General features: G+C 41.1%; 1 protein-coding gene across 2 annotated transcripts in view; it reads right to left on the bottom strand.

Annotated features, from left to right (window-relative positions):
* Positions 1–18,409: 18,409 nt before the first annotated feature.
* The window catches only part of bcor (BCL6 corepressor), a 48,279-nt gene continuing 40,051 nt past the window's right edge, over positions 18,410–26,637 (bottom strand). For both annotated transcript variants that reach the window (XM_039682470.2, XM_039682471.2), the window contains 4 exons: positions 26,017–26,162; positions 23,309–23,386; positions 22,298–22,448; positions 18,410–19,768 (listed from right to left, as the gene is read on the bottom strand). In XM_039682470.2, coding sequence (XP_039538404.2) covers positions 19,474–19,768; positions 22,298–22,448; positions 23,309–23,386; positions 26,017–26,162 — 670 coding nt within the window. In that variant the 3' untranslated portion in view covers positions 18,410–19,473. The remainder of the gene's footprint in view (positions 19,769–22,297; positions 22,449–23,308; positions 23,387–26,016; positions 26,163–26,637) is intronic.

The following is a 26,637-nucleotide window of genomic DNA, read 5'->3' as shown; positions in this document are numbered from 1 at the left end:
TGCCTTTCCACTATCTACGACATTCGCATGCGATAGTCGCATTTTGCCCCCCCAAGTGGCAGTCGCACCGAACTTGAAATGTATTTTTATATCCACACAAAACAAACCCAAATATGCCTGAACGAAAAAATTGGTTAACCTAGGGATTAACAATGTAATTCATTAAATAAAATAATTATTTATTAAATAATTATCCATAAACGACACTTTACAGAAATAGCATTTAAATAATAAAATTTAAGAATACTGGTAATTCACGCCTCAAGAAAACACCACATCCGGTCGGGCGAACGCACAGAGCAGTACAAATATTTTAACGCATCTAAAGCTCTAATTGAATCTGAAATTTCTGCATACGCATATGGTCAGAACCAATAGTACTCTACATAGAAAATGAATGACTTACAGTCGTCAGCTTGTCATTTGTCGGAGATATCACCCCCTTCAGTTCTGCCAATGAGGCGCAAGAAGTCCCAAGCACACACCTCAACATACTTGGATGAAGTATGTCAGCTGTAACTGACACAAACTCCAGCAGAAGATTTCTGCACAGGCTAGTGTGCTACAGGTTTAAGGGCTTGCTGTCACACACACACACACACTCATGCAGTCTCTAAGTGGCTGCCAGTCAGACGGCAGCTGTGAGGGCCGCCTAGTTGTCAAGGTGTCTGCTGCCACTGTGGCAACCACTACATCACATAAAAAAAACAGCCGTGCATGTGTGTGCGCAGCGGCGCAGGGGAACAAGGCAAGGTGAAGCGCCTGTGGCTCGCTCGTCTTTCCTCGTCTAACCTCGCTCTCTTCGGGTTTTTAATATTAGACATTAGAGTCTGAATAGATAATGGGAGTTGACAGCCCACCTCCACTGTCTGTTTGGCTGAACTCCCATCCCCAGCCCTTTAACCTTCTCCCTTCTTGCCTCCATCCTCGTCCAGGAGCTCTGATGTCCTTGAGATTATCCCTCCATCTTTCTCCCCGCTCTCATTTGTCCAAAGCTGCTCCGCCGTTGTCACATCCGTGACGGATGACCTTGTGAACGTCTTCCACCGCCTGCCTGCAGCGTGGTCTCAGTGCTTCATCTATTCTCAGTGAAGGAGAGCAGGCCGTGAGCAGAGCAGGTGCGATTCGGGTCCGTCGTTCTGATGTCTCGGCCAGATGACACGTCAGGTGATGGCATCCTCCTCTTAATGTCAAGACCTCTACAAGGAGGGAAGATTGTCTGAGTGACTGAAGATTTTTGGGCATTTCTGGATTATATACCCTTACTAGGGGTGTAACAATTCACTCATTTTCTCGATGCATCGATTTCAAATCCTGACGATGCATCGATTTTGAAGCGTAATTTTGAATCATTTATTTCAGTCAATAATCGATTTAAAATGCTAAGGATCGAATTAATTGCGATTCGATAGCAATTCAGTGCTTTAAAATATATAAACATTAAATGACTACATACACAAATTAAAACATTCGTGCCCTCACAGCACTCCTTCCCAGAAAGGCGCTGCACTCTTTAAGTCTTTCACTGGATAGCGCTCGTGCTAGGCCCCTATAGCTCTCTTCTACTATGCTGAAGTCATTGCGCTGGCTTTACAAAATAAAAACGCTTTCATTGCCTGGTGACGCCACCTTTATTAAGGTTCTCTTAGCGATCCTGGGTGTTGTTGACGTTCGGAATATTTTCAAACAAATCGGAGGCTAGCTAGACCCTCCCTCCGCCGCATCTCATCTCCTCCCCCTCCCTTCCGTGCTTCCTGAAATAATTGTGAACGAGCATAGTTCTAGCTAATTATATCCTTGTGTGGGTTTGGCGAACATAACCGTCAATTTAGAAGAAAAAAAAACAATTTAACGTTACACACCTGTCAAGCAAAAACAGAGCAACCTGAATGTCGGACTGGAAGCCCTTCTGCCGCCGGAGTTCTCGCCATCGTTAAAAAGCTTTGCTACCGATGTAAATTCGGAACTTCGCACGTTCTTTATCCGACTCCATCTTTTTAATTTGTTCTTCAGAACGACGTCTCTTTGGTCGTGTGTCGGTCATTTTTCAAACTTCTCTCTGATGCGTCGCTCTCCTTCACACACACACACCCCCTTCATGTGCACACGCACTAACCCCCCAGACCCACCCTCAAATACTTCTTGCCAGTGATTGGCTGGAACACTGTTTGTTAGGTTTCGTGGTCCGGGTAAGACATGATTGTTTTTGTTGCCGTTTGTGGAGCCTGTGATGTCTACAGAGACCGCGTTTTTTTACAGTGTGTTTAGGGGACAGGCAGCTAGCCGATAGTGAGGAGACGTTTGATGTATGTGACAAAAAATGTTTTGGCCCCACATCGCTCAGAGAACCTTTAAGATAAAATATTGGAGTTTTACGTAAATGGGTCAGACCATTGACATTATCCATCCTAAGCAAAACCCCACTTATTTAAGGAAAAGCATTTATTTCATGGAAAGAGCAAACACATAATAGGTGTCTATAATGCATACGCACAGTTCCGATGAATCATAAATGAGAAATTACATTTAACTTAATGTCGTTAAACTGAATGTTCTACGGTAACTGCTGAAATAACTACAACGTTATTAACAGTGAAATATGAGCGCAAGGTTTATCTATCAATCAGATGCGCATTGAAGTTGCGTTTTTTTAGACGCGGTGCCTTTTCTTTCAGAATCATAAGGAAAATGTTCCGTATAAAGAAAACAAAGAGAGCTTTTGTTACTATTCCATGTGGAAAAGATAATTTAGGTTTAGTTGGGAAAGTGCATGATATTTTTAAATGCCAATTTATAGGCTAATCAAATTAAATCGAATCGAGCCAATTTAATCAAATTAAATTAATCTAATCGCTTAGAATTTTAATGTGAATCGGCTTGAATCGAATCGTTCTGAATTTGCAAAAATCGTTCTTGAGTCGAATATGAATCGTCAATTGATAGAAGTTAATCGAATCGCGTAGAATTTTAATGTGAATCGTCTTGAATCGAATCGTTCTGAATTTGCAAAATTGTTCTTGAATCGAATATGAATTGTCAATCGAATAAAGTAAATCGAATTAATCGAATCACGTAGAATTTTATTTTGAATCGTTTTGAATCGAATCGTTCTGAATTTGCAAAAATCATTCTGAATCGAATATGAATCGTCAATCAAATAAAGTTAATCGAATCAGGTAGAATTTTAATGTGAATCGCCTTGAATCGAATCGTTCTAAATTTGCAAAAATCGTTCTTGAATCGAATATGAATCATCAATCGAATAAAGTTAATCCAATCTAATTAATCGAATCACATAGAATTATAATGGGAATCGTCTTGAATCGAATCGTTCTGAATTTGCAAAAAATCATTCTTGAATCGAATATGAATAGTCATTCCCATGTTTTTTTTGTTTTTTTTTTGCACATGTGCTATGCTAATCTAGTAGCTCTTTGGAATTCAATTGGAATTCAACTCGATATAAATCTTAAAGGTTGATCCAAAAATTCATCCTCATTTGGTTTCAACCCATATGACCAACTAGCTTCTGTAGGACACAAAATATGTTTAGCAGAATGTCTGAGCTGCTCAAAAATGGCAAACTAAAACATCATAAAGGTGGTTCATATGACTCGTGCACTATATTCCAAGTCTTCTGTAGTCATACGATGGCTTTACATGAACAAGCCCAAATTTAAGTTGCTATTATGTCATTTTCATTAAGTCAGTGATGTCATCACGTACCTTGTGACCGATGTGTTTGAATATAATGTTGCAATGACACCCGAGAGCCATTCCTTTAAAATTCCTCAACCCTGAGGCGTTTCAAAAACTTACACAGTTATTGGAAGGTCTAATTGTGTTGAAATAGGTGAAGGTCAGAGGTCTCTGACCTTTAGAGACACGTCTGACGTAGGCCGTCGTGTTTCAAAGCATCGGACCATAATGAGTTCTTCCTCCCTGTCAATCAAGAGTGTAACACTAGTACACGGCACGCATCATTACACACACACACACACACACACACACACATACGGGCTGCTTGTGTGTTTCAGCGTGAGCGTGCAGGGGACGTTTTTCACGCAGTTATAAGGAGCGTCTCTCGTGTGCGGAATAATCGAATCGCGCTGTCATACGGAAAGAATTATTCCCCTCGTATCGCCGTGCGGGCAGTAATTGGATACAATTTAACATTTGCAGCTGCTTGCCTGTCTGTTCCCCCTCACACACACACACACACACACACACACACAGTGTCGTGCGTGGAGCATCGCGCAGGGAAAAGGAGAGGAATAATTTTTCAGCTCTAAGGAAGCACGCTCACCGTGACAAACGGATTAACGCGAGCGCTCCGTGTTTGTGTGTGTGTGAGTGTGGCAGACAGATACAGAGCTATATAAATTATTACTTCTATAAATGTTGAAAAATGTCACCAGAATTTAGCTAAATGTGAAAAGCTCATTTTAGGGACATCCTTAAAAGAAAAAAAATGATTTTAATTATATTTTTTTATTAATATATGTATAATAAAGTTAACATTAATCAATATATATATATATATATATATATATATATATATATATATATATATAATTATAAAGTAATATTTTATTTAATGGTTTGGTTTTGCAAAAGTCTTATCAGAGTTTTCAAAAAACGATGTTAACATTTACATCAAGTGAATTTGAAAATAATTTAATTTTGCTTTATTTTTATTTTAATTTTAAAAATAAAATAATTTTGCAAATGTAAAATTTATGGAAAATAAAAAATGTTGGTACTTTGATATACTATGGTACTTTAATATCCCATAAAAATACTGTGGTGGTAAAATCGGGTACTTTGAAATATATTGTCTGAAATACCAGGTAGTACCCATATGGTAGCAGGGTAATAGTACAGTATAGATGACATTAGCAGGATTGGCTACATTTCTTTCTTTTCATAGTTTGAAATGAATAACTTGGTACTATGAATTTGAAACCATTCTGAAACATCGTAGGTCTTTATCAAAGTTTAAAAAGTACCACATTATCACCATTTTTCATATTTTTGGACATTAGCACTTTTGTGTAGTAGCTATGGATACCCAGGTATCTGAGGTGTACGTGCTGTATTCTCATCTCAGGTTTGAAAACATTAGGTCGCCAAAGGCAGCGGCGAGTTAAAGCGCTGAAGAAAGAAGAGAGAGCGTGAGGGGGAAATTGAAAGCAGCAGCTGGCGGTGGGAGTGAGATCAGCCCGGGCAGGAAGCATTAAATCTGAGTCTTTAGGGGTTCTGCAGTCTGTGTGCCGCTTGCGTATATGCGTGTGAGTGGGCCGATAAAGGAGCCTCGTAAACCGGCGCTTTAACGACACGTTGCGCTCGTTAAACCCCGCAGCAAACCAGAGCGACAAACTGCAATCAGCTCATGTGCGCACTCTAGACTAGAATCAAACTAGAACCCGTTCTACAACTCTGTTTTTATATATATAAATTTTACTTTTAAAAACCAAGATACACTCTTAGAAAAAATGGTTCTATTTACAACCAGAAATGGTTCCATCCCCCGCTTCATATATGGAACTCCAAAATGGTTCTGTATAGAAAATTTTTTTTTGGTAAAAGGTTCTATTGGCCAAGTACAGAACCCCAGGGTTCTATATAGAACCCAGAGAAACCCTTTTTTTAAGATTGTATAGAATCTTTTAGGGGTTCCAAATATTTAGCGCTGATAGAACCTTTTAAAGTTCTATATAGAAACTTTTCTTCTAAGAGTGTAGTCTGAGCTACTTTGCTTACCCATTTTTAAATGTACCACAGCTTTACTATGTTTTGGGGCTGTGGGTGACCACACAAACATTGATATATAATGGTATATACATGGTACTCCACGCAATGGATGCCCCGTTAGCTGCTATTTCTTAGGGTCGCTGTAGTAAAGACATATTTGAACGGTCATTAACAACAACAACAAAAAACACTCGCAAATTGACTGCGTCTGCAATCGTAGGTAGCCTATACGCATGTATGGATATTTAAATTTGCAATAGACTTCAGACAAAGTCGTCAGTTAACTCTACACTTAGTCACCATAGTAAAAAAAAATAATAATTATTGTGAGTGACGACAGCATCTGAAATGCTGACCGTTCCAAGATGGCGGACGAGTCGACGATTCTTGTGTAGGCCTACATATCTAGCTCCAAGATAGGCTACTCTAAGAATACAACAAAACAAAACAAAAAATACTGCGTAGTATACTAATACCTTTTGGTATGCGTTGACACCATGGTAAAACCTTAATGGTAAAAACTTTATATATAGTATTTGAAGTACCATGGGTTTTCTATCTGAAACTATAACTGTATCATGGTAAAATCAGTTGTTGTTGTTTTGTTTTTTTTTGTAAAAGATCTTAGGTCTCATTAGAGGTCAGAAAGTCACAGTCAAGTAGACTCTTATTGTTTATAGGTTTTGAGAAACGTGCAGATTTTTAGAGGCGCAGAAGATGCATGTGTGTGTGTGCAATAACACAGAGAGGCCTCTAATGCCGTCACAGGGGAGTTTCCAGAGGGACCGGCCCCTCACAAAATTCATGTCAGTGCTCGAATTTACTGCCAAGCACGCGGACCGCCCCTCCTCCTCCTCCTCTTCATCCCCCTGAGCGCTTTTCTTCTTCTCTTTGCTCTCGCCGCTCAAGTAGCCTGTAACGCAAAAATGCTGTGGGCAAGAGGCGTCAGGGCTTTCGAAACGGTTGGGAAAAGCCCAGGTACCAGTTTTGTGCTCACAATGTCAAGGCAATTAACAATTAATGGGCCTTGGTTATGAACCAGGTGTCACTGGACACAGAACACTGGCTGCCCTGTGAAATATCGTGGTGACAGGTTCTAATGACATGCCATTAACAAACACTTTATCAATCTGAACCTATTAGTATTTGACATACATTCAAAATGAATATCTATGAATCATAGTGTTGTGATATTTCAGACTAGTTGAATAAAACGTATTAATATTGGCTTCTAAATGGTCAATACTGCATTTCAGTGAAACTGCAATTGACATTGTACATTACATCTACTAGTGTTGTTGGTAGTCATAGACATATCAGATGAGCGCGTGAACACAATGGCCAATCAGAGGTGTTTACAATTCCGGTCAACAGCGCTCAGAGCGTCAGATTATTTTAATTTTAGCACCGACTTGGTACCGAAGTAATATGCGCTAATATGCGTATTTTGAGCAACTGAGATGCTTGTGAAGAGCTTATAAATTTTGTAAAGGAGTCCTGTAAACCTGCATCACACACACACAAACAAAGATCTGCTGCGAGGAGACCCAGTTCCGAACTGTGACGGGCAACATTGCGACTTTGACAAGAAAAAAACAGGTATACAATAGAGCATTCTGTCCTTTTTAGGGTCATATCTTGTGAAATCATTTCACATTTTTGGTTCGTTTACCTGTCTTTGGTCCAGAGAGCTCTCGACAGTCTCGATCCGCTTGTTTGATGCACACTAGGGTTCAGATGGCAGTGTTCACACTTATTCAAATAAACAGCAATCGCACCAGGGTTCATTTTAATCCAACCAAGTGTGAACACACCCTCAAGAATAAAGGTTTTGCCATAGAAGAATCATTTTTGGTTCCTCAAAGAAGCTTTTAGTGTACAGTTCTTTAAAAGACCCATTTTCTTTTCTTAGTCTGAATAACATATTAATAATAATCCAGAGAACCTTTCTTCACTATAACCTTTTGTGCAATGGAAAGGTTCTATGGATGATAAAGGTTCCTCAGAATCATAAATAAAGATGCTTTATTTTTAAGAGTGTAGGCATGTCATGTAGAGATATTTTTTATTAACGAAAGACATTTTAATGCGTTACCAATATTTTACCTCTTATTTCAAATCAAATCAGACCAGCACATTTGCAGCACGTCTGCACACCTGCATGGTTTGAATACTCACTTGGTAACCGTCCCTCATTGAAAAACCTGAACTCCACATTGGGGCACACACACAGCAGGGAGAAACCTTGTGCTGTTGACTCTGCAGCCGCAGAACGGTGTGTTTGCCTGCTCGGGTAGGGGTGGAGTGATGAATGTGTGTGCGCACAGGGCCCCAGTCAGGCTGCACTGCTCGGGCAAGACCAAGAAAAATAGTCTCCTGGGAGCACAGAGTGAGAGAGAGAAACGCAGGAAAGCAGAAAAACGGTCTGTGAATTGAGGGAATCTTTCTAACAGCTGGACCTATAACATCGGCCACGTGTTTTGAAGCTTCGGGTGACCCACAAACGCCCCAGGTTCTGTGTTTTTGAAGCTTCAAACGATAATGCATCAGGTCCGCCTATAATCCTGCGTAAACCTCTGGACGAGAACTGGAGGTGGATGAAACATCTTTCCAGAAATGGCCCTCTAAGGTTGATGATGTGGATTAAGGGTTTGGAACAATGGACCTGGGACTAAAAAGAGTTTAAATGTAAAGGAAAAGTGTTATTTCAAATGTCATTCAGGTTTTAAATGCCTCCTTAGAGTAAGGGAACACCCCGCGGAGAGCTAAACACGATGGAGCTTTTGGGAACCCGGAGGCCCTGACAGGTCAGAGTGTCAGCCTGCGTTCAGCATTTAAACAAAGAGAGCTTTTATTCATCTTTTCTCGTGGATCGCAGCCCTGAGGCTGTTGGGTTAAAGCTGGGATTAGGGTGTTGGGGATGATAGTGTTCAGAATGTTTAAAAGCACTGAAATGACTATTAAGCATGATGAACAGTCCAGTGCTCTTAAAAATAAAGGTTCTTAAATGGTTCTTTGGAGCAATTGAGCGTTTTTACTCTAAAGGCTATAATAACTTCTAGACCACCAGATCAAAGATCGGCCTTATTCCCGTAATGCCATGAGCAATATCCCCCTGAATCTCAAAACGCACACCGGCAAGTCTGCAAGGGCATTAGTAAGTGGTTTTGGGTGGTTTCTAGAATGTTGCCAAGTGGTTGTTATGATGCTCTGAATGGTTTATGGGGAATTGCTGTGTGGTTCCTAATGTGTTTTGGGTGATTTCTTTTGATCGGTGTATAAAAAACAGTTCTAAAGGCATTGCATCTAGGGCTGGGTTCACCAATCTCGGTCCTGGAGGGCCACGGTCCCTGCAGAGTTTAGCTCCAACCCTGATCAAACACACCTGAGCAAGCTAATCAAGGTCTTCAGGATCAGTAGAAAGTCACAGGTAGGCATGTTTGATCAGGGTTGGAGCTAAACTCTACAGGGACAGTGGCCCTCCAGGACCGAGATTGGTGAACCCTGATCTAGGGCATTGCATCGAGGGTGGTTGTTAGGGTGTTTTGAGTGGTTTCTAGGATGTTGCTAAGTGCTTGCTTACTGGTCCAAGTCAAAAGTGTCAACCTCCAAATCTCTATAGCCCCATTCACACAGAGATTCCGGAAAATACACGGATACTGTGACCCGGCATTCGTCCGGGGATTGTTTGATTTCGGTTCATTCACACTGCCAGTGATTTGCTGGGATCTGTGAGTGTGTTCACACACAACCCGGAAAGATCCCGGAAAGACACATGACGTCAGGATGAGACGCGTCGAAAATATGTACACGCGCATACCGTTCCACAAAGCTGGGGAACAGTCTCAGCTTCAGTGAGGAGCTCCTGGTCTCTGCTTCGTTCCAGTTTGCAGACATTTGTTCGTCCTTTCTTTGTTGTTGACGAACACAAACTTTCTACTAAGAGCAACAGAGTCGCGCGATGGCACGAGCGTCATCACTATGACACACCCCTTACGGAATTGGTCCTGGCTTTTGTTCACATAGCGCGCTTTCCGGTATCAATCCCGGGTCCTGTTTCCAATTCAGGAAGTAAAGTGACCTGCACATGCGTTGTAGCTGATTATGATGTATTTAGTTAAATAAAACGCCATGTAAGGGATGACATTGTTGATGATTTACTTTGGATACTAGCGAGAGTGAGTCTGCATTGTATTCGCGCATAACGCGTGGATTGAGCCGTCAATAGGAAAACGGCACGTAGACTAAAAAATTGCAAATCGACTAATTTGCATGGTCGATGATATTCTGGTCTCTATAGTGTTCTCCCGTTTTCTCTTTTCTACCAAACTTAAAAACAACACTTAAAGATATGAATTCTGAATAGCTTTATTTTGGATGTTGTGTATGGGCTGTTGTTGCAGAGCAGCATGGTTTGAACACAACGGGCCCTATTTTAACGATCTAAAATGCAAGTGTCAAAGCGCAAGTAACTTTGTGGGCGGATCCCGGCGCTGTTGCTATTTTCCCGGCGGGATAAATGCCTCTTGCGCCTGGCGCAAATCTTAAAGGGGTTGTTCTGGAGTAGCTTCATTATTCATAAGTGTGGTTTGGGCGTAACGGAAATAAACCAATAAGAGCGTCATATCACATTCCCTTTAAGAGCGTGATGAACGAGGTGCGCTTGTTCCATGGCGCAATTCTATTTTAACAGCGCATTTACCAGACGCATTTCACAATTGGTTCACAGCCGAGGAGATCAATGTTCTCGTCAGGGTCGTAAAAGAAAGAGAAGGGACATTGGGGATGGGACAAACCCACCCAAATTAGCTTCGGTTAAACATGCATATAATAACTTGGGTAAATGTGTAAGTTTTATGCCTATTTTTCCCATCATCATGGACACAACAATGATTTCCCTCATGTTTATATATTTTTTTCTTATAATAAGGTATCATTTGCAAAAAGTAAAATGCATCTGTGTAGCTGAGAGAATCATCTACAGTGTATGCGCGTTGTTCACTCTCTGTATTATGGCCAAACAGGCGCACTTAAAATAGCATTATGAACAACGCGCAACGCGCCACTGACTTTAGACCAGTTTTTTTCTGGTCATTCGTGCAATTGTTTTCTGGAACTGCAAAATAGCACTAGGAATTGTTTGCGCCGACACACGCCTCCTTTTTGTGCCAAACCGCCCAGGGAGCGCAAGTTCATTTCCTAGTTTACCGACGTGCGTCTGTGGAGGGAAAAAACACGCTTTGCGTGCGTGCAAAATAGGAATGATAAATGCATCAGTGTATAAAGTCATTTGCGCCGCATGCAAGATAGAGCCCAACAACTTTGAGTTCAAAGTTCTCCTTAAACTCTAACGTGACAATACAAGACGAGCAAGGCCGGAGAGATGAGAGGTTGTTGTGATAGCAAGAGGACGACGGAATACACATCTGCTACCTCTCCCCCTCCTTCTGGCTTGTATTCATCTGAGAGCAGCTGAGATTGCGCCAGTGGCTCCTTCAGACGGCCCACATGACCGTGTTTATAGACGCGGTCTCAAGGTTGCTGCCCCTGACGCACATTCACACACATACTAATCGTAAACGCGCCTGTGCACACACAAACCGCTCGGGGAGCGAGAATAAAACTACACGGGCAAAACCAGAAACGAGATTTTCTCTCCCTCGTGGGATGACTGTAAGGACGACACAAATCTTTTTAAACCGGCGCAGCCCGGAAAGGTCGGCTAACATTCCAGTGGAGTAATTAGATGGCGTGTGCGTGCTCAAGAGCATGAAATTGGAGCGTGTGCTCAGATTTGTCGATAGCCAAATGTGCTTGGACTCTGCGGTTCAAAAAACATTTGACTGGAATCAGTCACCTTTTAGTAAGTTTATTAAACTTTTAAAAAAATCTACACGCATTTATAATTTACAGTCTTTCACTTCCTGGAAAATTAGGAAAAAGTATTGATGACATCATCCTGCACTACACATATTTTCATCCAATCAAGAGCTCTCTTGAATGAGAATGTCCGTCCCCATATTACATATTTATATATAATAAAATAACTCATGCTTCATGGCTGTGATGTAACTTATGTTTATATTCAAAGGAAATAGTCATGAGTGTTTCAAAGTGCCCCGCCCAAACTTCCTGTTTCAACAGGAAGTACATCAACACAGGACATAAAACTGTTGACATCCAAGCATTTTCATGCGTCCTCTATTTAAGAGGTCATATTATAACTAGGGGTGTAACGGTGCATGTATTCGTATTGAACCGTTTCGGTTCGAGGCTTCCGGTTCGGTACGCATACAAACCGAACGATTGCTTGGACCATTTTTCTTGCCGGCAAAATTCGTGCTGACACAACACAACGTTGCGCAACATCCAAATGGCAAGGGTAATGAAAGCAGAACGAAACTGCGCTCCTCGTTATGTGCTTCACGGATCGTTTATCAGTTCGGACCAGCAACATCTGTGCAGCGCGAGCCGATCTCGATCAAGCAACACTGTTACCACACCGCACTAAGAGATCCGGTAAAGAAAACATTTGAATTCGCCACTGAGGTAATAACATCGCTGCGAGATCTAGTGAGATGCATTCACATTTCTCCGTTATTAACCGTAGATCTCTATTAGATCAAACAGCGCTGTCATGGAAACCAGGAGAAACATTGTGCCGTGAATGAACTAGTACTTTACGTCCACAGACCAGCAACATTCACCATGGATTTAATATAGGAACACTAACTGGAACCAGTTTGGCTGGAATGGTGAAATGCTTTCAAGTACTTCACACATCTTTTTACCAGCACTTCAAAATTCAAATATTATATAAATAAATATATATTTAAATGTTATTTTTAATGTGATGACCAAAACATTAGTTGTTCATCCTTCAAAGATGACCCCTATTTATAAACCTGAAAGTTTCAAGATCTAGGAAAACTCACACTTATTTAAAAATATTTTTTCTTTAAACAAATAGGAAATTTCTCTGGCATTTCTTTCTTTTTGCTGTATCGAAAACGTACCGAACCGTGACTTTAAAACCGAGGTACGTACCGAACCGTGATTTTTGTGTACCGTTACACCCCTAATTATAACGGCGTGAATGTCCCTATCCACATGTGTAAGATAATTGTTGAGTGATCTATAATGACGTACAGGTGGATCTTGCAGTGTGCGTGCGTTTGTGGCGAGGCCTGATTTATAACTGCTGCTGGAGGCGTCGCAGCGCTCAGAGAGTTTCCTGCAACCTGAGACTCGAATAGCGTGTGTTCTCTCTCTCTCGCTTTGGCCGCGTGCCCGCGTCCTTGTTCCAGCTCGCCACTGCTCACGCCTTCAAGCCACGGCTGTTGCCAGCGTCTGACTGCACAGACAGATGGCAAGATCACAGTAACCTACCGGAGAGCGCCTACACGATCGAAAATTTCATTGACATGCAACTGACCAACCTGACACAACAGATGAACCAATGGTGTGAGTTTAGGCCAGGGCTATGTTGTTTATCAGTCAATATTTTTGCTATTCAGCTGTTGAATAGCAGCAAAAATTACACACTTCATCTTTAAACACACATATCGTTTTGGTTTTGAGTTTGACAAGTGATAGGAGTTATGAATCCAAAAACGAAAAATGGTTCATAAGAGTCGTTTGTTGGTAAATCGGGAATCAATGGTCGTGCAGGTGCATTGTCCATTTATTGTCTTTCTCTAATCAAACTCAATTCAAACTGAGAGCTGAAACATTTTATTTGCCTTTCTGCTGTGGATAACCGCTGGGGAAAAAAAAAACGTAGGCTTTCAAGAGCCGTTAACAGAAACGAATGCCATGGAAATCGTTCGTTTCCAGTATATTTTCTCCAATTTCGATTCCCAGCCCTTCTCAAACTACAAACCACATCCAAAAATGTCAACCGTATCTCATTCTTTGCGTATTCTCTTATCCTCATATGCGTATCCTTTGTGTATTCCCTAAAAATATCACCATACACACTCACCAGCCCCCCACTTGCTGGCACGCACACACACTCGAGGGCAGCAATATCCTAGCAGAGATCGCGCTGAGCTATTAGAGCGCGCCGCCGAGGCCCCGAGAGACCGGCGCTCTCTGATTTCCTTTCGCAGCGCAGAATAATGCAATCCTTTCAGCCTGCCTCCCTCGCTCGCTCGCACGCTCCCTCTCTCTCTCTCTGAGAGCTGCATGCGGCGCTCTGAAAGGCCCTTCGCAGAATTAATTAGTGTAGAGGTTACCTAATCCGCCAGAGAGCGTTTTTCCTGCCTGCCCTCGAACCAGAAATGTGCGTGTCCACGCCAAACCCCTCTCAGAGATGGGCACAGCATTGACCCTTGGAACACACACACACAAAACCTTCCGACAGCTGCAATAAAGTGGATGCCCAGTCTGCCCCTGGATTAAAACACACCCTTCCCAGCTCTCTGCTTGAGGCTGACAGACATCGTTTACAATGCACTGAATATGCCTACTTATCTAAGAGGTATAGTATACATATAGTTATATTAATGAGTTGTACGTAGCCTTTATATGAACACACCCAGATGACTTCAGTTGAGATTCTGAAGTGTGCATTCCAGTGGACTCTTGAGTCTCAATAAATGACAGGGAACAGCGACCCGGATGTAGTTTTTCTGGACCATATACCAGACCAGTGGTTCTTAACCAGGGGGCCGGGGCCTCAAGATGACTTAAAGCATTAAAATAGGATAAAACAACTAAAAATCAATTATTATTTTTATGATGGATACAACTTTCTAGTTTTTCCAAGCTCTAAATATTTAATTGGGTAGAAATTGTGGGTTGGGTGGCCTTCAAATATTGTTGTGGAAAATAAGGATGTTGTTAGGTGTCCAAAATCACCCATACTTGGTTACCCATTACTTGCGTTTTGGCATATGTTCTATGCATGAGTCTACACTGCACTAGACTGGCCAAGAAGCAAGTATGTAATGGGTAACCAAGTATGGGTGATTTTGGACACCTAAATACATTTTAATTGAGTTTGTGATTTTCCGCAAAAAAACAAGTGTTGAAAATGTGACAAATTTGCAGAGCACATACTTGCAATTGAGAATATAATAAGCATGTCGACAGCTTCAGCTAGACTAGGAAAATGAAAACAAAAAAGTGAAATGTAGCCTACTTCATTTTCATTAGAAATCCACTGCTGTACAATTTTACGAGGAATAAAAAATGTATTATATAATCGATGTCTGAATTGTAAATTAATTTTTCTCATGTTTTATGATTAAGTTATATGTTATGGTTACGTCAAAACGCAAGTACACTACGCTTCCACAAGAGGCACTATAACCGGCAACAGTGTGAACTACGGTTAGTTTTCTCTTTCAAGTTTCTTAGTATCATAGCAGATTAACATTTTGAAGAATCTTGTTTAGCGATATAGTTAAATAGTCGATATTTTGAATACGTCCTATTTTATATTAACTATCTGAGGTTTGTTAGTTCCACAAGAACGCACAATTCAGACTAAATAAATAAAATAAAATATATTAAAAACCTGATCCAATTAAATGTATAACATAATTGCTGTTAAACTCATAACAATTCAAACACAATATTTGTGAATAAAATAATTTATATCAGAAAATAAGAAATAAACAAGTTTCTTGTCAGTCGTCGTCAGTGTTCACGAGGTGTGTGTGTGAGGAGGACGCATCTGTCTCTCTCCGCGCGCTCTGATAGCCGAGTTCCGTCAATGTCACAGCTCTGACTAATAGATAAAGAGCGGATTAACCGTCGTAACACGGAACCCGGGGAAGGGGGAGGGTGTAATTACCAAGCCTAATGTAATTTAATTGTTTTTTAATTAGATGGCCACATTTCTTTCCTGCGGTCCAGCTTCCGCAGCGCTCGCCCGTATGTGGCTCTGTGACACTGTAACAACTGTAGGACTGCGGACAGCTCCTACTATTATGTTACACGCAACATTTGGCACCCCAGAGAGCTATAGAAATGGCCAATAAGTCACTGATATGTTCAGTCATTTCTATTTTCGTGTTTATTTACAAACACAATGTTTATATATATATATATATAATATATATAAATGTAAGAGTCTTAGTCCAGCGCCAACCAGTTTTTTGTGTGATGATGATCCTATATTAGGTTGCATTGTTTTAATAGGCTACGTTAATATTACTGTTTGTCACTGCCCCAGTACTGCACATTGAATTGGCTTAGTGTTTTAGCCTAGCTCTTAACCACAACAACAACAACAAAAAACAGGTCCGGTGTAAACATGTTGACCATGTTATTAATCGCTTCATCAGATTGTGTAAAAAATGATCGTGACCACTTAGAAACGCGAAAAGTAAAAATAAAGTCCTTTGTGTGTAATTAACACCTCTCAAATTCTACCAGTTGAACAATCCCATTCGAAAATAGACCGACCGTCCTATTACCATCCTCTGCCTCACAACAATAATTCACCCAAACAAGAAAAGAAAAACATCACTTGTTTTTGGAAAACAGAAGATTTTTTTTAATTATCTAGCGAGATTTTCCATACAATGATAATGACAGTCCATAGTCACGATTTTGAAGTTGATTTATAACCATATTAGTTGGTGAATATGACGGAAATTACTGAAACATTTGTCAAGATTCTTTGAAACATATTTTGTGGCCCACAGAAGAAACAGCATTTTGGTTTGAGAGCCACAAGGGAGTAAATGACAGCATTATACATTTTGGCTATAGAGGCTGAACGTATATTGATCTAATAAGCAACCCAACATTGATTTTTTTTTATATTTGTCAATAATTATAACGGATAGTAACATTAACCCTGACATTTTAGAATAATCTTGATAATCTCTCAGGTCACCAACACAACACCCAATTCAAACCAACTGAAAAAGTTGGGCACAACATGTAGCCTATATGAACATGATATAAACGTACACGTAGCCCCATTCCTAACACCTAACGTTACCTCAGCGAAGACGATGCTTCATTATTTTGGATTTCATCGAACAATATTGTCTACTCTTCTTTTTTCTTCACCTGGTGTCCAAAAGCACACTTGATGACGTACTGAAAGCTGATTGGCTTGATTTGGTTATACGCAGGAAAAGGCCAATTTCATGTAACCGTCTTCAGCCTCTTAAAGGAGTAGTTCACTTTTAAAAAAACTTTTGCTGATAATTTACTCACCCCCATGTCATCCAAGACGTCCATGTCTTTCTTTCTTCAGTCAAAAAGAAATTAAGGTTTTTGATGAAAATGTTCCAGGATTTTCTCCATATAATGGACTTCATTGGGAACCAAACGGTTCAAAGTCCAAATGAGAGTTTCATTGCAGCTTCAAAGGGCTTTAAAAGACACCAGACGATGAGTAAGGGTCGTATCAAGCGAAACGATCGGTCATTTAAAAAATAAATAAAATTTTAAGTTTTATAAGCACAAATGCTCGCCTTGCTCTGTTCTGTGATGAGCGTTCGTGACTCTCCTGTTCAAACTCGTTCATAAAAATGAACAAATTTTCTTTCGAGTCATGACTCGAAGGGTCCTAGATAAGACCCTTATTCATCGTCTGGTGTCGTTTAAAGCCCTTTGAAGCTTCACTGAAACTCTCATTTGGACCTTGAACCATTTGGTTCCCATTGAAGTCCATTATATGGAGAAAATCCTGGAATGTTTTCATCAAAAACCTTAATTTCTTTTCGACTGAAAAAAGAAAGACATGGATATCTTGGATGACATGGGGGTGAATAAATTATCAGCAAAAGTGTTTTTAAAAGTGAACTACTCCTTTAATGGTCTCGTGGACTTCCTGAACACGCATTGTAGTTTTAGGTTTCAGAAAGGTGCTTGCGAGAGATGCGCATATAGACTTATTTTTTAACAGTCTATGGCATAGTTATATGATCGCTAGGACTTAGGGCTCAAAGTCATTTGAATATCCATTTTGGATTGGTCAGTTTAGTAGGCTAATGAGCAGAGACTTTGTGCCGTTATAAAAATGCTTGTGAATATACATGTAGGCTACTTATGTTATGTTACAAGTCATTTGACTAGTTTGAGCCTCGCTTGCCTCCTCTCCTTTTGGAAAACCATTCCTTTAAAAACAAACAGGAGATTCAAGTTTACAGGGGTTATTAAGACAAAAAAAGAAAGTGTGACAAGTGCATTAAAATTGAGAAACGTTAACCAAGCACATAATGTCTGTATTGCCATCAGACCAATAAAAGCCTCCCTCACTCCTGCCCGAGGCCTCTAATTTCCGGCAACTCTTGATTTCCTGTTTTGTCCAGCAGCTCAGGATGTGGCCGTCTCTCTCCCAGTTGTACGGGGCTTATCTGATGGCAGAAACGTTGCTATGGAATGTAGGCCTTAATCCCTGATTATAGTGATAAACATGGAGGTTTAATAATCTGTTTGGGCATGAATTAATCGGAGGAGCCCTATAATCCCATGCTCAGTTCAGTCTGACAACATGAAACGGCATTCCCAACCCTTTTTTACTTCTGTTATGTGACATTTTTCAGAAAACAAACAAACAAATCAACTAAAGTTTTATACATGATTTTTTAAATAATGTGCAGTAATAAATCAGGGACAACAAGACCAGAAAGTGAATATGGATGATTTTTGTCATATTAACTAAAAATTTAAGAAAACCACAAGATGTACACAATCTTTTATTGCCATTTATTTAAAGGAACTTTTTTTGGTAAAATATAAATACAAATGATAGCGTATGTAATTACAAAGTCCGATCACTTCTCCAAAAACAAAAAACAAAAAAACAACAACACTTCAGAAACAAGTTACTGAAATAGTCAACCCATTATTTACAAGTTCAAGCATGTCTCTGCCTAACAAAGCGTCAGATTAGTATTTTACATTTACTTTAATATTTTACAAAGAAAAGCCACATTAAAATATCTTAATTTCTACTCATAAATAAGTGACTTAGTCAAAGCAACAGCTTGCGTACAGGGTACGAAACAGCTTTGTAGATTAGAGTTTAACACGGGAGACCAAAAAAATCCCACACTGGTTACTGGTCAACACTATAAAAACGTCTACTCCGGTCAAGTGACGAAGTGCGCTAATGAACTCTTGACGAACCGAAGGCGCTTCCGGCCTCTGTAGATCCTCTAACGTTGACATCACGATTAAAACCCCCGATCCAAGCAGATTAGGTATTTACAACATCGTAACTCCAATTATAAAATAAAGACCTGACTAAACAAGACAAAAAAGGCAGCGCATATATATATATTTATTTATATTTATATATATATATTTATATCTATATATAATACACACAAATAAAATACAGTGACTGTATATATACTTATATTCCTATTTAGAAAACATCTCTTTTAAACGAAAGAGATCCTCGTAGCGAGAATGGCTTCATATCTCATAGTTAGCCAGAGATAGCAGTCCAAACCTCAGGTCCGTTCTCTTTCGATTTCTGCAGAATGTACACTATGTACAGGTTTGCATCGTCACCAGGAGAATTAGTATGCGAGCAGGGTGTAAGAGATGTCGAGAAGATCCAAAATCTTCTCGAAGCCAAACAAAAAGATCAGCTGCACAGGGATCGAATTTCGCCTTTGGCAACCAGTCCAGAAGTTCCTTGAAATGTCGAGAACCGCATTGAAATATCCTTTCCCTCTGCATATAGTCCTCCATGGCTCTCTAAGGGTCTGTCCGAGAGTCGAGAGCATGTGCAGAGGCTCACGAGCGAAGTCTGGATGCTGGCTCCCAGCGGTTGTCCAAGCATTCGAGCGATGACCCCAGCAGCGCCACCAGTTCGGCACTGATTTCCACCAGATCCAACAGTTCCTTGCTGTCTGGCAAGAATCCCTCGAGCTCCTCGGGACAGGAGAACAGCTGACTCAGAGACGCCTGCTTGTAGAATTCCGCCTCGGCTATCGTCACTACCTCGATGTGTGTGAATGTGGCGCGAAAAGTTCTGGCAGACATCTTCAGGCGCTTGAGGACATCCGAGAGCAGCAACCAGTTTCTAGGTCTGAGAAAAGGAATGAGAGAAAGATTAATTAGCTAGAAAAAAAGAGCAGGAGCAAGAGCACTACTTCAGAGAAAGGACAAATAGGTTATTTAAATTTTTATTTTTATTTATAGAATACTAAAACTCGATGAAATGATCAGACTGATCTCATGAAATGGCGATTCGCCAATTCGTACTTCCATTTTTGGCGTGCTATCAACACGCATAATTGCTTTTCAGCGTGTTTATGAACGCTGTTGACTTAACGTTACATTACTGTATAAATATATGATCTACCCCAAACCCGTCCCTAAACCTACCAGTCACTGGGGTTTAATACCGTTTATAAGTCTTCCCCTACCATCCTAGGAAAAAAATTTCGCTCCCCAGATGTAGATGTAAATTTTGCTTCGTTTCTCTCGGACATTTAACGGTGTAGCCATACACACGGATAGCTCAAAATGCGTATAGATAACACGACACTTGACTTGAAAGTGGCGTGTATGTTTACGCAAAAGTCATGCTGGCATGTTGAAATTATGCACAAAGTAGGCGCAAACTCGCATTGTCAAGGTTTTCACCCTAACATTGTGGCGGAAAGTTTGTGCCACTTTAGAGAATGGAAAAAAATCAGATTTTATTTTTATGTTTGGACCTTTTTTTATTGAAAGCATGCTAGAAAGAAGAGATTTAAATGATGCGCTAAGTCTGAACATCCAGCGTCAAGGTTAATGCAAGCATTGTGTTGGCTATTTTGGCGCCACTTCAGTGAAAAGAAATAAAATCGTTTTTATTGTATGTTTTAGCCTTTTTTATTTATAGGATATTGCAAACAGATGAAATGATGTGCAAAGTATGTGCGAACTTCAAGGTTTTCACGGTAGCATTACGATGGCTAGTTAGTGGTACTTCAGAGAATGGAAAGAATCATTTTGTTTTATGTTTTAGCTTTTTTATTCAATGCATACTAAGGGTACGTTTACACAACAACGATATGCTTAAAACGGATCGGATCCACGAAAACGACTAAAGCACTGTTTTCTGCTGTGTCAGGCCATTAAATGGCAATGAAACACTATTGACTGAACAAACAATACACCTGTGCATGACATCATCATCTTCAGAGATTCCATTTGTTGTTGTTTTTTGCGTTTTTCGGCGCCCAAAACAACGTTGTCGTGTAAACGAACGGCTAAAACGCATGAAAAGCTACACATTTATTTTCAGGTATTATTTTAGTTTTTAAACTTCATCAAAAGTATACTGAAAATATTATTTTACATAATGTTCAAAGTAGGCGTGAACTTAGAGTGTACACGTGAGCGCCAAGGCTGAATGTGTCAGAGCACATGCACAAAGTTAGAAACACCAAACGGAAGACACAAAAAAGTATGTGCACATACACCTTGTCAAGCACTCGCCTCTGCGCAGACACACATTCACATAATTAGACAAAATTACACAAAGATTCTCAAGGCCTTCGCTCGCCTAGAAACACAATGGGCTACACACACACACACACACACAAAGACCATAGGCCGTGCCTGTCAGACGCGCACACACATACACAGCGGGGAAAGCAGTAACAGGCAGCGCTCAATCGATGGCACTTGAGGCGGTCTGTGGCTCTTGCGGAGCGCTGAATGGAGTGGGAGAGGGAAAAGAGAGAGAGGGAGAGAGGGCAAGCGAGAGGGGGGAGGAAATGTGAGGAGAGCAGAAAGCCATTAATACTGCATCAGCCAGCCGCGCCGAGCGAAAGAGCGAGCGAACGAGGGCGAATGAGAATGGGGGAGGGGGAGGCCAGAGACAAGCGCAGACTGAAGATTATACACAACAGTGAGCGCGGCAGCTGAGCCTGGGAGCGAGACAGCAAGCGAGCGGGCGAGCGAGGGAGGAAGGGAGGGGTGGTGAGAGAGAGAGAGAGCGGAGTGCGGTAACGGCAGAGCGAGAGCCTGTGTGGGAGGTAATTAGCTGTGTCTGTTTAGCAGCGTGTCACTAGACTGTCTCTCTCTCTCTCTCTCTCGTGCGTGCTTTTGCTGTCCTCGCTCTGTTTAAGTGCGACGGGCCTCACGTCTCCGCTAACGCTAGACTAACGTCAGTCTCCGTGCTCCGAAGTGGTGCGCTTTTAAGTGAAACACCTGTCATCCAGGTCAAAGCCAACTCAACTATTACGCAACCAATAATCGTCTAGTCACGATCAGATTTTGACGAAACATCTCTATCGATGAATTGCAAGAATCCCACAGTGTCGGCCCAGCTCAGGCTCACATCTGGTAAGCGTTGAATCCACATGTACCAGATGTGGCCCGGATCTGGGTCGATACTATGTTACTGTCAGGGACGGCTTTGCACATTCAATGATCATCTAATGCAGTGTTTCCCAACCTATAACAGAATTCCACATTTCCAATATTTGGCCATTTTCAGTATTCTAACCTGATCAATGATGTACACTTTCCCACTATCTATTACATTAGAAGAACTGTTTTTGTGCTAAATAAAAGTAGTTGTAGACAAATATCAGTCAAGATAGAGGTTTAAGGCTCTTACCCCTGTGAGAGAGACACCTGGATGTTATAGCACGGCAACAGCGGTCGATCGGAGAACTCGAATTCGAAAACTTCTCTCTGTTCGTCCTCGTCTTCGCCGGCTCCAGGTGGGTTGGCCAAGATATCGTAACCAGACGAGTCATCAGCAGCCTCTGTAAAGTAAGAGAGACAAGGTGTGAATTATGGAATGACACAAACTCTTGCGAGTGTTAATGAGAGGTACGAATAGATTACACTCCCATGATATCCCTTTAAAATTCCCTTCCCGCCCTCCCTCTCCCTGTCGGATTCACGCCGGGACATGCTTTTGATGCGTCGCTCTCTGAACGCGTTCTCCTATTTGCTCTCTCTTCCATTAAGCGGCACTGCGGGAAGAGCCGCATGTGCAGCCACTTCACTCATTTGTGCACGCCAGTGGCACAGCGTACGGCTCGGAGCGAAACAGGCGCCTCTACCCCTTTCTGTTACGCTTTGGGTTTTTCCGAGGCGGCGCAGAGCTCCCAAAAATAGCCGCGCAGCTCCCTTCCACACCTCCCCTTCTCTCCCGGCTTTGTTATTCCAGGAATCCAAGGGAAAATGTGCAGTAGCAGTGGGTTTGTTTTTGGCCAGCTGGAGATGGGCCCGCTCACACACACAGCGCGATCTGCTGATATATGGCAGCCAGGGGAACTCTCGCTACGCAGCTAGAATTCATTTAAAAAAAGAGCAATAAAAAAATGCCGCCATCTATTTTTGCCCCCATGGTGCCGACCCCACCACCCAGCGCATGGGGATTTTTATATAAATTCTTTCAAGCGAACATCAGAGAGGGAGATGCGCACATGGCGGCTGTTTTTTCAATTTTAGATCAATGACCGTCTACAAACATTGATGATTCACACAGAGATTTACCTTCAGGTGTTTACCAGTCTCTGTCTGTCTGTCTATCTGCATGATTCTTTTCTTTTTTTCCATTGTTTCTTAGTGTGGGAGTGTGCGAATGTGTGTGTTCGAGTGTGAAAGTGGTACTCACCGCACACTGCGCTGCCGTAAAACTCCCAGTACACACCAGGGTCATCGTCCACTCTGCCCTGCAGGTCGGCAAAGTAATCTAGAGTGAGAAAGAGAGAGCGAGACCATTAGTGATGTAAACAGGAAGCTGCTAATACAGAAATCTTGGCAGATACTGACAGCTGATTTTTTTTTTCCCCCACCACATAATAGACAAAAACCATTATGGTTTTGGATATGCGCAAGTAGTATAGATTTATAATATTAGCAATCTAAAATTCAAGTTAATATTAGCATAAGCGGACGCATGAACCTTTTTGCTCAGCAGCCATTTTGGCTACTGCTTTTCCAAAGCTCCTAGCCACTCAGGATTTTCACTGGCCACAATTTTGATATAGATAACATAGGAAAAAACTGCCATATAGATCATTTTAATATGATGTGATAATTTGGCTGCAGTTAATTTAAGCTGCTGTCACTTTAAGACCTGATGCACAGATCCATTATACTGGTACGTTTTTTATCAACTCTTTATGATCACTTAAAATAAACATGCATGATGTGTTTACATGAATAATCCCCAAAGATCGGCATTTTGACATTATTTTGAGACCAATAAGCAGCGAAAAAGAACTCAATATAGTAGCTTCAGATGTAGAATTCATGCTAAACAGCCAACGAATATATATATATATATATATATATATATGATTAAAATATATTTAAATTAATCGAAAAATACAATTGACACATGATAAATATTTAAATATTGTAAAACGAAGTAGCACGAAATGCAGTTCATTTAAAAGAATTGCTAAGATTAAAAAAGTGGATGTTTAAATAAATAAACCTAAATCAAATATCATTAAATAAACTACATTTACCAAACAACGAAACAAATAGGCAGTAGACAAAAGTACTACTATTCGGCAGATACAATATGAATACTGATACTGATACAGTTACTGATACCATGCAAATGCTAAACAGATCACATTGAGCAAGCAACTATGACAATTTCCTCCTATAGAATGCAGAGACTTTGAGCGTGCAACCACATAACGTTTGCAGAATGTCAGATTCCACTTGGCACGGCGAAGCACAGCCAGCGGTGACGGGAGCCGCGTTTGCCAGCGCAGCCATTAACAATTCCACCCAGAGAAAGAGCGAGAGAGGGCGGTTGATTAGAAGGCTCCCACAGAGGGAAAACAAATTTGGGGAGGGTCTTTAAATCAGTGCCGCAGACAGCAGAACGGGACAAGCCTGCTGATTTACACACACACACACACACACACAATATTCTGCTCTGCGCTTCCAGGCCGAGTTCTTTCCTGCCTCACGAACTCATGCATAATCAAACACACACGCAGCCAGTCAGTGTGAACCTCCGCCATGTGACTGAGCTGCCCTTTAACTGGCAGCCCTGAAGCTAATCCACACACACACACACACACACACACACACGTACATATTAAGACGGCTTTGGAGGTGAACTTGCGACTGCAGTCAAGAACAAATGGCGGCTGTGTACAAATTGCTTCGCAATGCCCTCTAGTTCAGCTTGAAACTTTCAGACCATTAATCAAGCCATGCCTCAAAAACCCTGACCAGTGTCACTGAAAGAGAGAGAGAGACCGTCACAGTGCAGCTGTGCTCAGGCGAGAGGGGTCAGTGTTAACACAAACACAGGAAAGGCCGTCTCGCTAAATGCCACGTCTCCTGCGATGCCATCTTCACATGCACCCGGAGCACAGCTTGTCTCTTTCCATGTGAACGTCTAACCTTGAGCATTAAAACTTTACCTCCCTACACAACGGGCAACGAAAGGCGCAATGACAAGGTCAACGCTCCATTAACAATAAAATCTGATGGTATAAACAACTCTTTAAAAGAACAATTATTCTCAACTTTAAAAGCGAAAGTAACATGTTTAGCCTATAGCATTAAATTCGAAGCATTTAATATGAAACCAAACAATGCAATTTCTTTGATTGTTCGAGTGGCTTGACATCAGAGCAATGTTCCAACCAATGGCAAGTTAGGGAAGGGATTTGTCCGACCAATGGTGGAGTGTTTGCTATGACGACAAGTTTCAATTCTGTCTGGATCTGCTAGTAGTGCAGAAATGACACATTGTAGCTTTAAATATAATTCATGCAAGATCAAGCTTTCTAAAACTTGAATTTCTTTAAATCACACCGCACTTTCCCCCAAAAGTCGCAGATACACAAATAAAGTCTCCCATCAAGCTTCCGGGTGTTTTCTTGAAACGAAGAATGTACTTTGATTGGATTTACAAAGCTCTTAAACTTCAAGCAACCACCAGTGGGGAAAACAACACGTCAAGCCGGTTAAAATCAAGGGGTCAAAATGATGTCAAAAGCTTTTTTTGTTCTAAATCCATAAAAATGATACTCCATTTTAATCTTAGATGGCTGTATGGATCCAGATTAGGACCAGATTATGGTTCCAAATATTGTTGCGCGAGACAAGCCCCACACACCCTTCAAAAGACACGGCACACAAGACCGAATAAAGACGCGCGCACGGACAAACACACACATACACATAATCTCCTTTCAGGGAAAGCTGATTTGCAGGAGCTAAAGGCTTCTCCTCCGCTCCAGCTGTTGCTTAGTAACCAGATAGCCAAGCGGAGCTGAACCCTCCGCTCCTACAGGAGGGAAATTCTGGGAATAGAGGTGGAAGAGAGGAACAACGCTCTCTTACCAGACAAAAAACACTCCATTATGTCGCTGTGGGTCATCTTTAGCAAACCACGGCCCGAGTAGGTGGCTAATGTCGGATCGGCGCCATATGACAGCAACAGTCGGACCACATCTAGATGATCGTTTTCCACAGCATCATGGAGAGGCCTGTTAGAAGACAGATCAGATAATTTACTTCACAAACAAATAACCACAACAATACATTTATAATGCAATTCATCTAATTTATCCATCAGAATTTGATGGGATCATGGCAAGTAGAAAAGTAGAATATATAATAATATATATAATGTTCACTGGCAAATTGTTTATTATTAAAAATTCATTGTCTTTTAAACATAATCCACCTGCTGATGGCTTTAAATTCCAAAAATGTATTTACCAAAACTTCATTTTTCAGTTTCACTTTCTTAAGTGAGATTTTTTTTTTTTTTTCCTTAAATAGTTCAGTTACTTCACTTGTCCATAATTACCTTAATTTTATCAGCTGGCACTGCCCAATAAAACAGTCATTAAAACCTGTCACTGTCATTCATCTTTCCGTCAGGAATCGGAACGCTAAATGAAATTGGATTTTTAAGTGTATGGCGAAGACAGGGATCTCACACGCCTAATCTGCTCT

This window comes from Pimephales promelas, chromosome 2, assembly GCF_988280905.1.
Source record: "Pimephales promelas chromosome 2, fPimPro1.hap1.1, whole genome shotgun sequence".
In the NCBI taxonomy this organism is placed as follows: domain Eukaryota; kingdom Metazoa; phylum Chordata; class Actinopteri; order Cypriniformes; family Leuciscidae; genus Pimephales; species Pimephales promelas.
Note: the sequence above shows the minus strand (reverse complement) of the source record. Positions and strands in the feature narration are given on the sequence as shown.